We start from the raw sequence: 14,257 nt of genomic DNA, 5'->3' as shown, positions 1-14,257 counted from the left end.
AAAGGCTATTCACAGAAATAATCCAAGAGAACTTCCATAATATGGGAAAAGGTAAAGATACTGAGATCTATGAGGCATACAGGACCCCAGCCACCTACAAACAAAACAGAACTATACCCAGGCATATAATAATCAAAATTCCAGAAATCCAATATAAGAACAGAATATTAAAAGCCATCAGAGACAAAAAAGAGATCATTTACAAGGGAACACCCATCAGAATGACAGCAGATTTCTTGGCACAAAACATCAAATCACGAAGAGCGTCGGGGAAAAAAATTCAAGCTTTGAAAGATAACCTCCAACCAAGATTGATATATCCTGCACAACTATCCCTGATGGAAAAACAAAGTGCTTCCAGGATAAAGAGGAACTAGGGGAATTTGCAACCACCAGCTCATCTCTACAGAGAATACTGCAGGACATTGTAAAAGAGAAAAATAACAAGATTTCAAAAACAGTAACAGAGGCCACAATGAATGGAGCAGAAAGCGAAATCAAGAAGACAAACTGACAACTAATGACAGAAAAAGAGTTCACCAGAAATGAGGCAGAGAAGGTTGGTTATAATTTCTAATATAGATGGCCTAGATACCCTAACTTCAGGGAAAAAATAGAGAATAGCAGGCAGAGCAGATCAAAAGATAGGGTCCACCAAGAGGCTCTTTATAGGAAATATAATTAGCCTGAAGAAGGTAATATGGACCAAAATCAAACATGAGAAAATGGAACTCAATGTGATAGGGAATCAGAGAATAATAGAGGTAACTAGACAAGTATATATGGATAGGTTGGATAGGCTTTAATAAATGAAGAAATATAACTAGAAATCCAGCCCAGGAGTGAGAAAGTTCAGAAACACAAGTAAATAGCAGGTTGCCCCCCCCCAGTACAAAACCATGAGTGTTGGGGAGACCCAAAAATACACAGTTCATTTTGGGGGAGCAAAAGCGAAGAATAGTCCTCAAAAAACAAAACAAAACAGCAGAAGATGTAGCTAATAGTGTATCAGGAATTAAAACCTGTATTACTCGCACCACTCTGCTTGACTGGAACTCGTTCTGTCCTAGTTTGTATACAAGCATTGGATCTGAGGCTGTCCATAGCATAGGGGACAACTTTAATTCCCTATCTACTCAATCAGGATCCACATATGACTTGTATTGTTATATCATGACTGATCTTAGTTAAATCTGACTTGTTTGATTGCTGCTTATTATTGACAGATTTTATTCAAAACCTGTAAGGATGATGGCAACAAGTTGATTAGGGCAGACAACTATACTGCAAATGACAATGAGTCACTGCGATATCCATTCTGATTTGGTTACTACCTATTTTTGTAGCCCTACACTCTAAAGTTGTATTTCTGTTAATTCTGTTATATACTCATATGTTCAGTTATACTTTATCTGATGATATAGCCAATTCTGTTGATAACAAGAAACAGCACAGTGACCAGGATAGAACTCCTTATACAGCAGATTTATTTGTCTTTTTAGTTTTATATGTCTATAGGAAAAAGTTTAGTTCTGTCCAGCTTTGTTATGTTTCCCCCTCTAACAAAGAAAGGATAGAAATACATGTGAAGACTCAAGCTTCTGTAAAACCTATAACCAGTTTGTAAGCACTGATCTGATGACACATGATGAAATGAACAAAAACGTTGACAGAAAGAAAGTGGCACTGCGGTACCCAGTGCTGATTCCGGAGTGTTATGATGTGAAATCCATCAATATTATTAATCTCTGTTCAGAAGGATTTTAATCTAGTATGCTTTGTTAGGTCTCAACATAAATAAAGATATGGATAAACGCATACATGTCTTAAGTTTATAGGATTCATAGTCATAAAACTTAGTTTTTATTGGATAGTTGAACAGAATTGTTTGTAGTCCCCCTGGTTGAAATCCCATTTACATGTTCCACTTGTGTATCTTGAACAACTATTAATAGGAGGACAATATGTATACATCAGCTAGTGATTTATTACTATTTCTTTGCTTTGAAAGTATGTGCAGTCGTACATACTGCCATTTTCTATTTTGTTTTGTCTTTCTTTGAAAAAAAAATTGGAGGACAAAGAACTGCAAACAAAATATCCTCACACCACAGTCAGTGTTACTAACATACAGGGCCACAGATCCGCAGCTTCAAGGACCAAAACTGTGCAGTGCTTAGGGGGCATTTGGCCGTATAAGGAGTCTTTTGCTGTGTCAGTGAACTATGCAGCATCACGTCTGTTCTTGCCAGTACTCCTCAACAAAAGAGAAGTTTTTTGGTATTTCAATCACTATTGAAATGTCCAGCCTGATTCAGAAAGAGCAGCATTTGCATTTATTGTGCTTATCTAAATGATTTAGAGCAATTCTATCAAAATGTATTTTTGATGAGAGTAACTTAGCTTATTGAATAGACAGAGTTGAGTGAAGATGAGATCATGAGAAACATTGATTTTTTTTTTCCAGTTGACCTTGTGTTTGGCAGCATGATTCTCCTGTTATTTTCCTAAAATAAGACACCTAGATTCTTAAATTCTTTATGGAAAGTGATTTTCTCTTTTCACCTCAATGTTCATGTCATTTCTGTTTATTGCCTTAGAACACCACATATATATTTGGTCTCACATGACTTAGTCTTGGAGGTAGTGAACATTCCTATTTCTGATTTTAATATAAACCTAAAAATGCCTTCATTCAGGGACATGAGGGGAGTTCTGTATTCCATGTATGTTATCTAGGTATGAAGTTTCACTCATAACTTTTCTTCTGTGGAGTGCTTTAAAAACAATATAAATTGAGTTTTAGAAAATATGGCAAGATTTAAATAATCAGATAAAGTTTTTCTTTGTTGATTTTCATGATGAATTTTATGATAGGTTTCTCACCCTTTACTCAGATAAACATCTTCCTGTGATGCAGTTGTGTGTGTGCGTGTGTGGGGGTGTATCATACCTGGTACCTGACACAATTTAGGCACCATGTCACAAATTGGTTACCTTCCAAGAAGAGAAACCATTCTCTGGCCAAGTTCTCTTTGAATAGGGAATACTTTGTCTTGCATTGCAAATCTGCCTGCATATGTGAAATGTGTCTAAAATTCTCTTTCCATGTGAATGTTGATATGTCCGGCTTGGTTGTAAAAAGATGAACCAAGGTTCTTTGTGTTTATGGTGCTTTGAGGGTGAGAGCTCAGTGACTTAGAGTGACTTATTCAGAATTTATTTTTGGTGATGATAGCATCATTAAATGGATGTAGTCTGGGTGAATGTTAAGACCATGAGGAACATTGATGATTGTTTTTCCAGCTGACTTTGTGTTTGGCAGCACAGTTCTCCTAACGTATTACATCTTGATTCTTAAATAATTTATGGAAAGTGAGTTTTCTCTTCATTGCTCATGTTAGTAATTTCTGGTTTCTGCCCTGTAACGCCACTGTTGATTGTGATCTCATGGGACTGAGTCGTGGAGACAGCGGACATTCCTTTTTTTGATTTTAACTTAGCATCCGGACGGTGCCTTCATTCAGGACTCATAGGCTAGTTCTGTCCTCTGTCTCTTCCCAAGGCATGAGGTTCCATTTCATTTTTTCCTTCTTTGGCGGGCTCTGAGAAACAATATAAATTGAGATTTTGAAAACAGGTGTATGCCTAGATAGAGATAATCAGATGACGATTTACTTTGTAGATTGTTGTGATGAATTTTATGAGAGGTTTCTTACACTGAGACATCTGTATCTTAATCAGATAAATACCACCTTCTGTGTGAGTGAGTGTGTGTGTATGAGTGTGTGTGCTGCTGCACATGGGACCTGGGACCTGACTTGGTCTAAGCATCCGTTTCATCAGTGGACTGCCTGCCAAGAAGAGAGATTATTTTCTCTTTCCCACTGTACTTGAGTAGGGAATGCTTTGTCCCGCATTGAAGATCTGCCTGCCTTCCTGCAGTGTGGTGGTGTAATCCCCATGTTTTTGCACACACTTAGCAGTTTTCAGTTGAATGTTGCATAAATGTGATTAAATGTACTGTATTGTTTTCTAAACTTTTCTTGAATTACACACAGGTGAGACCATTCTTACTGTGAATGTCTTTTGTTACAAACTTTTTATTAGCATATGGTTATATATGTTACAAATAGTGAAAAAGTGTAAGCTCTAGGGAGTTGTTATTAATAGCACCCAGTTGTCACTCGAGCTGTGCACAGTGAGATGCCAGGATGCAGCGTCAGTGCTCTCGTCCTGGATAAAGTGTCAGGGCAGAAGCTGTTCTCACTCAACGCCTGCTGCTTCCCGCCTCTGCTGCCCTCTGCCTGTGTGTCGTGGGCTGCTTCTCCTCCGCGATGCCCCTCTCCCCCGCCTCCCTACTTTGCAGCAAGTCTTGCACTAAAATCTACAAATATGAGCCCAAATGACACTTTGCTCCCTTAATTTTGCATGTAGGGCATTTTTTTCTCAGCCATGTAAAGAAAGTAAGTAAGGCAGTTTCTATTTGTGGATGAACCCGTCACCGACTGTCTTCCTGCGCTGAGGGCTGTGTGTCACTTTCTATAATAATAGAGCCTTCCCCTTCACAGTGAATTCTGAAACTGTACGTTAAAGAAACTGTCGCATTTGCAGGCATATTCAAACTGAGACTTTTTCATCCGTTTTACCTTTGATTATCAGTCCCTGTTAAGTTTCCAGAGTGCTGGGATCAGTACGTGTCATACACATGGCATCGTGTCCATCCCCATCTCTCTCCTTAGGCCACCTTTTTGGTCACTGAGTCCCAGGACAGCTTGGCTTCCATAATCCAGCTTCAGAGTTCTAAGAAATTCTCCAACAGAAACTGTAAAGGTTTTCATTAGCTTTCCAGATTATCACGTGTAGTTTTTGGAGACTGTTCGTGAACAGGAAGAAGCAGACACAATGGAGCAGCACAGTGAAGACAGATGAAGGATCTGGGGAGACCGAGCTGATGCTCATGGGAAGGAGGCCAAGAGATGGGGGATGAAGTGGGTGGGGAAGGAGGAGGCCATGCGGGGTGCATGGACCTGCTCCCATGCCGAATGTGGTCAGCATCGCTGCAGGGCAGCCTGATGGACGATTTTTGAAACTGAAGGAAAATAAAAGCACTTTAGCTTCCTGTTCTTCTTTGCATATTGAAACAGCAGTCAGGTCTCCACAGGCACCCTGGCAGTGTTTTCCGAGATTGCAGTGTTGGAATGAGAGGGAGGGGCGCTGTCACTGGTGCCCGAAGGGATGGGCAGGCCAGGCTTCCTAGCAGGCAGTTGGATGATGTAGGTGAGAATAGCACTGTGTGTGTCTTGGGGTCATCTGGACCACAAGAGAAGCTCAGGCTTGTCACTGCACGTGGCCTGCCCCTCCTCCCCACTCCACCTCTCCAGGTCCTTCTATCTTACAGGCTGCTCCTTGTCCTAGTTTGGCTGTGCAAAAACTGTCTATGCAGTTGCCCAGATCGGTTACCCTTCTCTGGGTCTTCTGATGTCTTAAACACCCCAGGAGAGCAGCGGGGTTGCTTTCATCCCCCTTCTTAGCCAAGGTGGGTGGAGCTCTCCAGGGTAAACTTACACAGGTCACATGTAACCTAGTGCGGGAAGCAACAAAAGGTAGAAATTCAACAGCACTGTGTAAGCAGAACTGGAAAAGGGAGTGATCAGTGCCCTAAACAGCAAGTTAGAGAACATGCATTTTCTTTGATGCCTCAGAGCAATTCTTCATGTCTTTGTTTCTTACTTTTTTCACTTGGATTTGGATTCGTAGGCTTCTACTGTGACTCGTGCTTTAGTGACTTTGTACTAGTAAACTTAAGTTTAACCAGCAGGAGAAGCACTGTCCCATCCCACTGTGACTTGAGCACCCAATTCCAGGGTAGCCTCACAGGTCCCGTGAGACAAGTGTAACTGGATGCAGAATAAATGTGTGATGACCATGACACCCTTAAATATGGGGAAAAGTCAGCCTCACATGGGCTGTTTACGGGTAGAGTTGAGAGACCTCATGTTTGTGACTCACTGTTTTTCCTGAAATCCATGTCTGATGATGCAGGAGGTGGTGACCTTCGAGGATGTGGCTGTGAGCTTCACCGGTGAGGAGTGGGCTATGCTGGATCCAATCCAGAAGAAGCTCTACAGAGATGTGATGCTGGAAACCTTTACGAACCTGGCTGCTGTAGGTAAGGAAGATGCCATTTTGGGTGCTGCTCATCAGCACAGTGTCCTTAATGGGAAGATGGAAACGTTATGTGTGAAACATTATGTGGCCAAATGGTCACCCTGTACTGCGAATCCAACTGGACTCTCCCAAGTTTCATATGTTTAGTAAGTCATTACATTCCTGTTTCTACCCTTTAGGAAGGGACTCAGATGACCAGCATGCTGAAGATGAGTACAGAAATTGCAGGAAACATCTAAGGTAATTTGTAGTTAGAGAAGAAAGATCCACAAATGTCAGAATATTAAACCCAAGGAAACTATACAAATGAGATCCTGTTCAGACTTCTTTATCTTCACAAAATTTCTCAGTGGATTGAACATGTCTAATCTGACAGCTGAATATTTGAAATATTCCAGTGTCTGAAATCCATTTGGTATTCATCTTATGCCATCGTTGAGGTAAAGTAAAAGAGCACTTAGCGGGATGCTGGGTACCCACTGTAATGCCAGCACCTGGAGACTGAGGCAGGAACACTGCCACCAGGTCAGGCCAGAGTGGGACATACAGTGAGTTCAAAGCCACTGACTTCAAAGCCCCAATGGCCGTGAAGCCTTAGCTGAAATTTTAAAAATTAAAATAAAAAAATTTACAAGTTTTTCCATGCTCAGATTTATACATGTTTTCACTGAAATTGAATTCAGACATTGAGGACAAGACGATATGAAACACATTTTTTGTGTGCACCTAGAGCTAATTTCTAATGGTATGTACATGTGTTTTTAAAAGACCAATTCCATACTAAACAAATTATAGGTGACATTATATGCAGTTCAATGTGATGTACCCATAGAGTGTTTGAAAATTTTAATATTGTGGATATATTCAAAATCTAAATGAATACCACTGTTCTGATGTGATTGATTTCTTTTCAAGCAGTCCTCCAAAACCCACAGATGATTCATATTCTATATATTAAAAGGTACATCTCCATGTCATTGGCGGAACTGTCAGTGTGCTGTGATATCTATGCCGATGGATACGGAGATGCCACAGAAAAAGAAATGTAGACGTTGTATTTTATCATCTATACTGTTTTTTTAAAAAATAGGTTATCACTGTGTAGTCCAGGGTGACCTCAAACTCACAGTGATCCTCTAGCTTCAGCCTCCCAAAGGCTAGGATGACAGTAACGCAACACCCTCCCGGGGTTTACCCAACTATACTTACACTGCTTGTATTCCCCAAATGTTTAAATAATGACATTACATTAGTTATCAAATAACCATTTGTAGCAACACAAATTGGAAAAGCTAAGCTCCGGTGAAAGCCTAAATATCCATTCTCAGATGAACTGACTAAGGAAATACGGAATTCACTTAGGCATAAAAGGACAGGCTTTGAATGTTAGTATTCTAGTAAACTGAAGCAGGAAGATCATGCATTCATACTTAGCCTGGGTAACTTAATGATTGATGAGACTCCGTTTCAAAATAAAAATAAAAATGCATGTGCATGTATCTTAATGCTAAAACTGTGGATTCAATTTCCAGTAGTGAAAAACATGTATTCTATCCACATAATGGCTTAGTATTCATGCCAAAAAGAATGAAGTGCCGTTTGTCAAAATATACCATAAAGTTAGATTAAATAAGTCAAAAAGAAATTTCAGTATCAAATGTTCTCTTATGCATGAGAATCCCACCATATGAGCTAAGGAGTAAACAGGAGAGAGATGGTGGCAGAGAGAGAGGTAGGCACTGGAGGGGCTGAGGGGGCTGAGTGGAGGGCAGGGGATGGGATCATGGCGGGAAAGGTGTGAGAGGTCAGCAGTGCATGGAGCTGGGTTCTGCAAGCTGTGCTGCAGTTCCTCAATGTGGAAATAAGTATTGGGAATTGCAAATGGGTCAATTACAAACTCTCATTTGAATCCTGTTTGGGTGACAGCTGCATCCCAGCTGTCTTGCAGGCTGCACAATAAGGGATGGTTGTGTGTTCTTAAGGGCATCCAAGCAGATCTCCTTGTGGTGAATCACTACTACAAAGACACTGTAAAATGTGAGGTTGATTTGTTACTCTCCCCTCTTTCAGAAGTGAAGAGATAGAGCAGTCCTGGCAGTATCAACTCTGGTATCAACAAGGCAAAATGGTTTCTCCGACACCTGACACAAATGTGCAAATGAGAGTCATTGGTATAAAACCACGTGAAAGCGTTTCCATCATTACATCAAATGATGTGCAAATTGGAGCAAGCAGTCACAGTGAAGTAAATATGTACATACGTGTATCATCGGGAAAGGAAACTCGGGCACATGAAAAACCTCACTTTAGAGATAAAACCTATGGACTTGAACAATGTGGAAAATCCTTCACTAACAATTCATTGGCTAATGATGCAAGAAGTCACTTGGCAGAAAAACCGTATGTATGTAAACAATGTGGGAAAGCTTTTAGCAGAAGAGATAGTTTGCGAATGCATGAATGGATTCACACTGGAGAAAAACCCTATGTATGTAACCAGTGTGGGAAAGCATTCAGGAAAGGTAGTACTTGCAGAATTCATGAGAGAATTCACACTGGAGAGAAACCTTATATATGTAACCAATGTGGGAAAGCTTTCAGCACCCGAAATAGTTGTCGAATACATGAAAGAAGTCACACTGGGGAGAAACCCTATGTATGTAAGCAATGCGGAAAAGCTTTAAGCACACGTGCTCATTGTGAAATACATGAAAGAAGTCACACTGGGGAGAAACCCTATGTATGCAAGCACTGTGGGAAAGCTTTTAGCACAAAATATTATTGTCAAGTACATGAAAAATTTCACACTGCAGACAGACCCTATGTATGTAAGCAGTGTGGGAAAGCATTCAGCAAAGGTAGTACTTACAGAATTCATGAGAGAATTCACACTGGAGAGAAACCTTATATTTGTAACCAATGTGGGAAAGCTTTTAGCTCCCAAGATAGTTGCCGAATACATGAAAGAACTCACACTGGGGAGAAACCCTATGTATGTAAGCAGTGTGGGAAAGCTTTCAGCACAAGTAGTAGTTGTCGAATTCATGAAAGAATTCACACTGGAGAAAAACCTTATGTGTGTAACCATTGTGGGAAAGCTTTCATCACCCATGGTCACTGCCGGGCACATGAAAGAAGTCATACTGGGGAGAAACCCTATATATGTAATCATTGTGGAAAAGCATTCAGCACAAAAAGAAATTGTCAAGTACATAAAAGAATTCACACTGCAGAGAAACTCTATGTGTGCAAGCAGTGTGGGAAAGCTTTCACCACAAACACAGTTTGTAAAACACATGAAATGATTCACACTGGGGAGAAACCATATGTATGTAAGAAATGTGGGAAAGCTTTCACCACAAAAAGGAATTGTCAAGTACATGAAAGGACTCACACTGGAGAGAAACCCTATGTATGTAAGCAGTGTGGGAAAGCTTTTGCCACATACAGTGGTATTAGAGTACATGAAAGGACTCACACTGGAGAGAAACCCCATGTATGCAAGCAATGTGGAAAAGCTTTTGCTACATACAGTGGTGTTAGTGTACATGAAAGAACTCACTACAGAGAGACTGTATGTATGTAAGCAATGTGGGGGAGCTTTTAAGACTAAAAGGTGTTGTCGAGTTCATGAAAGTATTCACACTAGTGAGAAACTATGTATGTAAGCACTGTGGGAAAGCTTTCAGCAGAAAATATAGATGGCAACATCATGAAAGGAGTCACACTGCAGGAAAACTATATATGAGCACTGTGGGAAAGCATTCAGCACAAAAGATAATAGGCGAAAACATGAAAGGACTCACTGTAGAGAAAGCCTGGTTGTGTAAGTGATGTGGAAAATCTTTCAGCACAAGTGCTTATTGCGGAAAAAACATGAAAAAATTCACACTGTGTATGAATTATGTTTGCCAGATATATGCTAAAGCTTTTAATTCAAGATATTGTCAAATCATGAAAAGACACTGCAGAGAAAACCTGTATATGTAAGCCGTATGGTAAAGCTTTCAGCACACATGGTTATTGTGAAACATCAAAGAATTAACACTGAGGAGAAGCCCTATGTATATAAGCAATATAGGAGAACTTTCACTACAAAGATTACAAGATTTGTGAAGGTGTCCACACTTTGTAAAAAAACCTATGTACATTAGCAGTGTGTACTAGCCATATTTGAATACATTAAAGGACTCCCACTGTAGAGAAACAGTAAGGTGGGAAAGGCTTTGGACAAAACTTATTCTAAATTAACTAATGGACTCATAATGGGGAGAAACCCTAAGTATGTAAGCAATGTGGGAAAGTAGAAAAATACGTTACTGCCCAGTACATGAAAAGCCTCACTGCAGAGAAGTCCTATGTATGTAAGCTATATAGAAAACCTTCCAGTGGGCCGGGAGTTTAGCTCAGCAGTGTAAGTGCCTGCTTGGCAAATGCAAGATCATGAGTTCGATCCCTAGCAATAACATACCCAAAAATACTACTTGAGCTGGGATTTAGCTCAACTGCATAAATGCCTGCCTTGCAAGCGTATGGTTGTGAGTTTGATCCCTGGTACCAAAAACAAATAAACAAACAAAAAAACCAAAAAACAGAAATCCTTCCAGCACATACAGTCATTATCAAGTACATAAGACAGCTCACACTGGGGAAAAACCCTAGGTATGTACAGAATATGGGAAAGCTTCTAGCAAAATACATTACTGTCAAGTACATGCAAAGACTCACTGTAGAGAAGTCCTTTCTACATAAGCAACAGAGTAAACATACCTGTACACTGAGTACACAAGAGAACTCAGACTGGGGAAAAACCCTATGTAAGTAAACTGTGGGAAATTTTTCAGTAAATCATATTTTAAAATATATAAAAAGACACTGTGGAGAAACCCAGCGTTTGCAGGCAATGTGGAAAGCCTTTCGGCATGCAGTGTTTGACCAAGATACAAATGGACTCATAAGCTTTAAATGCTATCTATGTAAACAATGAGAGAATGCAGTCAGTACAGATTGATACTGTGAAATACATAAAAAATCTCACTTAGGAGAAAGACTGTTACTGGAAAAGCCTTTTCAGTAACATCATCAGTATATAAAAGGGAGAATAAAATCTGAACATATAAAGTGACTTATACTGACATGAATCATATGGAGTAGATCTTTTCTTGAAATAATAAAGCATGTTGTAGTCCAACTGGTATCAATAAATAGATGAAAGAATTTACAGTGGACAGACTCACAACATGGATGAGCTATGTAGGAGTATTTTTTCCTCACCTGAAATATATGAAAGAATTCTAATGAAAAGAAATCCATATTCTTCCATTCTTCCAATTGACTTGAAATACATGAAAGTACTTCCACTAAAAAGAAATCTGGGTAAGTAATGTGAGAATTCATTGATAAGATAATATCACAAAACCTACAGATTCAGGAGGGTTAGTAAAAAGCAGAATATGAGAAATCATTTTTGCATTTTTTATTAAATCTTGCACAGCACAGTAGAGTTCATAAGAATGTCCATCATGTGGGAACACCTGTAGTCATTTTGGCTTAATTCATGTGGCGTGTTAGCACAGCACTGTGGCAGAACATTAATATAACTGATGTACAGAAGTTCTCAGTTGCACTGCATCTAAGAGTGAATATTGTATCTATCGGTGTTTGTACGAAACTCTCAGCTATAATTTTCCTAATTCTTTGATCAATTTTATATAGTTTAAACCTAAAGATGAGTTATGTTAAAATAAGATATCAATTATTTCTCCAGAAAATGCACATGTGGAAGAGATATCTTAAAGTAAAAATACTGTAAACTCAGTCTTAATGGAGATTTCTGGATTAAATAATTTGAAGTTTACTTTTAAAAATATATACTACATTTAGGGGCTGGGGATTTAGCTCAGTGGCATAAGCGCCTGCCTTGCAAGCAGGCAGTCATGAGTTCGATCCCTGGTACCAGTAAAAACGAAAAAGACAAAAAAAAAAAAAAAAAAAGAAAAAAAATATATACTACATTTAAATCTGTGCCTCCTTGTAAGCAGTGGCACAGCAGATTCGTATTGTTTTCTTAAAGTAGATGATAATTGTCTTTTATTTGTTAGAGCTGCAGGTTAGATATCTTGTATTTCCATACACACCATTAGGTTCATTATTTTGGGTTTTCTTGTTTGTTCCTTTGTTTTCTCTTTAAGGAACTGTGCTCTAAAGCTGAGTTTCCATTAACTGTTGTTATTTTTCCACTAGTTTGTATTTAAACTTTTGCTGTATACTGTGCACTATTCTAGTAAGAATTTTATAAATGGATGTCATAATTTATAATTTTAATCCTAGTAACTTCCATACATGTGTTTGAGCGTGCATTTGTTTCAAATAATATGTAAGTTAACAAATACATTTTTAATACTGTAAAAATAATATATTGCAACATGATTACAAATCACAGGGAGTGCAAAAATTTGTCCGCCATTTCTCCACATCAGAAACATTAATATCATGTGTCTATAATATCAGTTGTTTTTTATCATTAAATTTTACTTTTTAGGCTCATATTCCATGATTTATTTTGGAATTCATTATTCAAAGTATATCTCTATTTCTATGAGTCCCCCACTGCCAGAGACCAGCAGGACTATATATTTTCTCAGTGAAAATACAATACATTATAATTAACCTCTCCACATTCCTTAATGATGATTTTCGATTGTGTGCAAGAACATCCTCAGGAATTTTGATCCTATTGATTTTTGACACTATTGGGTGCTTTCTTTTATTCACAATTTGTCAGTTCTTAGCTCTATTTTTTCTATGCTGAAAATATCTTTTATACTTTGGAAATACATTTTTTAACTTGGAAAACTCAAATCAGTCATTAAAAATAGAAATTGAGTAATTTGTGTGATTCATTTGTGTTCTATTTTCTCAAATTTAGACATAGATTTATGGTAGTGTTTTCATTGCCAAGTACCACTGTCAGATGATTAAAGAAAATGATGTCACTTACACAGCATAAGATTTGTTCATGCTGTCAGGGTGAGACCATCTGGCATCCTTGACTTATTTTGCCTCTATCTCCAAATACTGCAGTGCTTTGTAAAATATGCTGCATTGCTTTCCCTTTCAATTCAGTAGCAGCTCCATTTACCATGAGGTCAGGTTTCAGTAATGCCAGGTCAGAGCGTAAATGAGAAATACATTGAGTAGTCTTAGTACTCTGCACATTGGTACCTCACCGTAGCCTAAGTTTATTATACTTAGACAAGCCACATTTTATTTACTCTTTTCTTTTTAATGATAAGGTCTCGCCATGTAGCCTTCAACTCATGGCAATCTTAATCCTGCCAAATGTTGGTTAGGCATTTACCACCCCAGGGAAATTTTTTGTCTATTTTATAATGAAATAATCTGTCTCATTTATCTTGAACTCTACTACATTGTGTAATATACCATATGCATTTATATGCTTGCATTTGTGAGTAATTTTACTTCAGTTCATTTCTAACTCTTATCATCATTAGAGCATTGCATAATGCACACTGTTAGAGCAGCCAAAGCAAAACTGCAAATAGAGGTCATTTTATCCTGAGCATATTTATTTCCCACCAGCTTACAATCAAGAAAATATTAATGTCAGCAGTTTGTGTCTGTCATGTTGCCACTCAGGCACAGGTGTACTGCGTAATTAAAACTAAATGGGGGCAGAGGGGAAATAACGTGTGCAACTCGGTGGAATGTGTGCCAAAATATGAGAAGCTCTAACTGAAGCTAGAATAAAACCACATAAAACAAAATAAAGCCAATCAAAACAAGACTTGTCAGTGAGAATGGACTTTAAAACAAGATATTAGGAAATCAACAATGGTCACCCTGTGACTCTTGTCTTCAAAATAGCTGCCCATACCTTCAGACGTAGTAAAATCAAGCAAAACATGACAGAATACAGCAATGAAAACAAAATAATGATTTCAGTACAAGACTTCAGAACAATATAATAGTGAATCCAATATGGGTACCATAGTATATCTTGTTATCATTGAAATAGCAACTCATGTCATCAGATACAATAAAATCAAGATAAAACAATAAAATC

At 38.5% G+C, this 14,257-nt stretch overlaps 1 protein-coding gene across 4 annotated transcripts in view; it reads left to right on the top strand.

The window, feature by feature from the left end:
- The window catches only part of LOC100716014 (zinc finger protein 709-like), a 28,768-nt gene extending 15,708 nt beyond the window's left edge, over window positions 1-13,060 (top strand). For 3 of the 4 annotated variants that reach the window (XM_063243076.1, XM_063243075.1, XM_013158326.3), the window contains exons 2-4: window positions 6,046-6,172; window positions 6,351-6,411; window positions 8,242-13,060. In XM_063243076.1, coding sequence (XP_063099146.1) covers window positions 6,046-6,172; window positions 6,351-6,411; window positions 8,242-9,757 — 1,704 coding nt within the window. In that variant the 3' untranslated portion in view covers window positions 9,758-13,060. Of the gene's footprint in view, window positions 1-6,045; window positions 6,173-6,350; window positions 6,412-8,241 lie in introns of those variants that run through there. The other variant, XM_013158375.3, reaches the window with a different exon arrangement.
- Window positions 13,061-14,257: the final 1,197 nt, after the last annotated feature.

This window comes from Cavia porcellus, unplaced genomic scaffold, assembly GCF_034190915.1.
Source record: "Cavia porcellus strain 051 isolate PalLab524CR breed Dunkin Hartley unplaced genomic scaffold, mCavPor4.1 scaffold_33, whole genome shotgun sequence".
NCBI classification, from domain to species: domain Eukaryota; kingdom Metazoa; phylum Chordata; class Mammalia; order Rodentia; family Caviidae; genus Cavia; species Cavia porcellus.
This window is presented reverse-complemented; position numbering and strand designations above follow the sequence as displayed.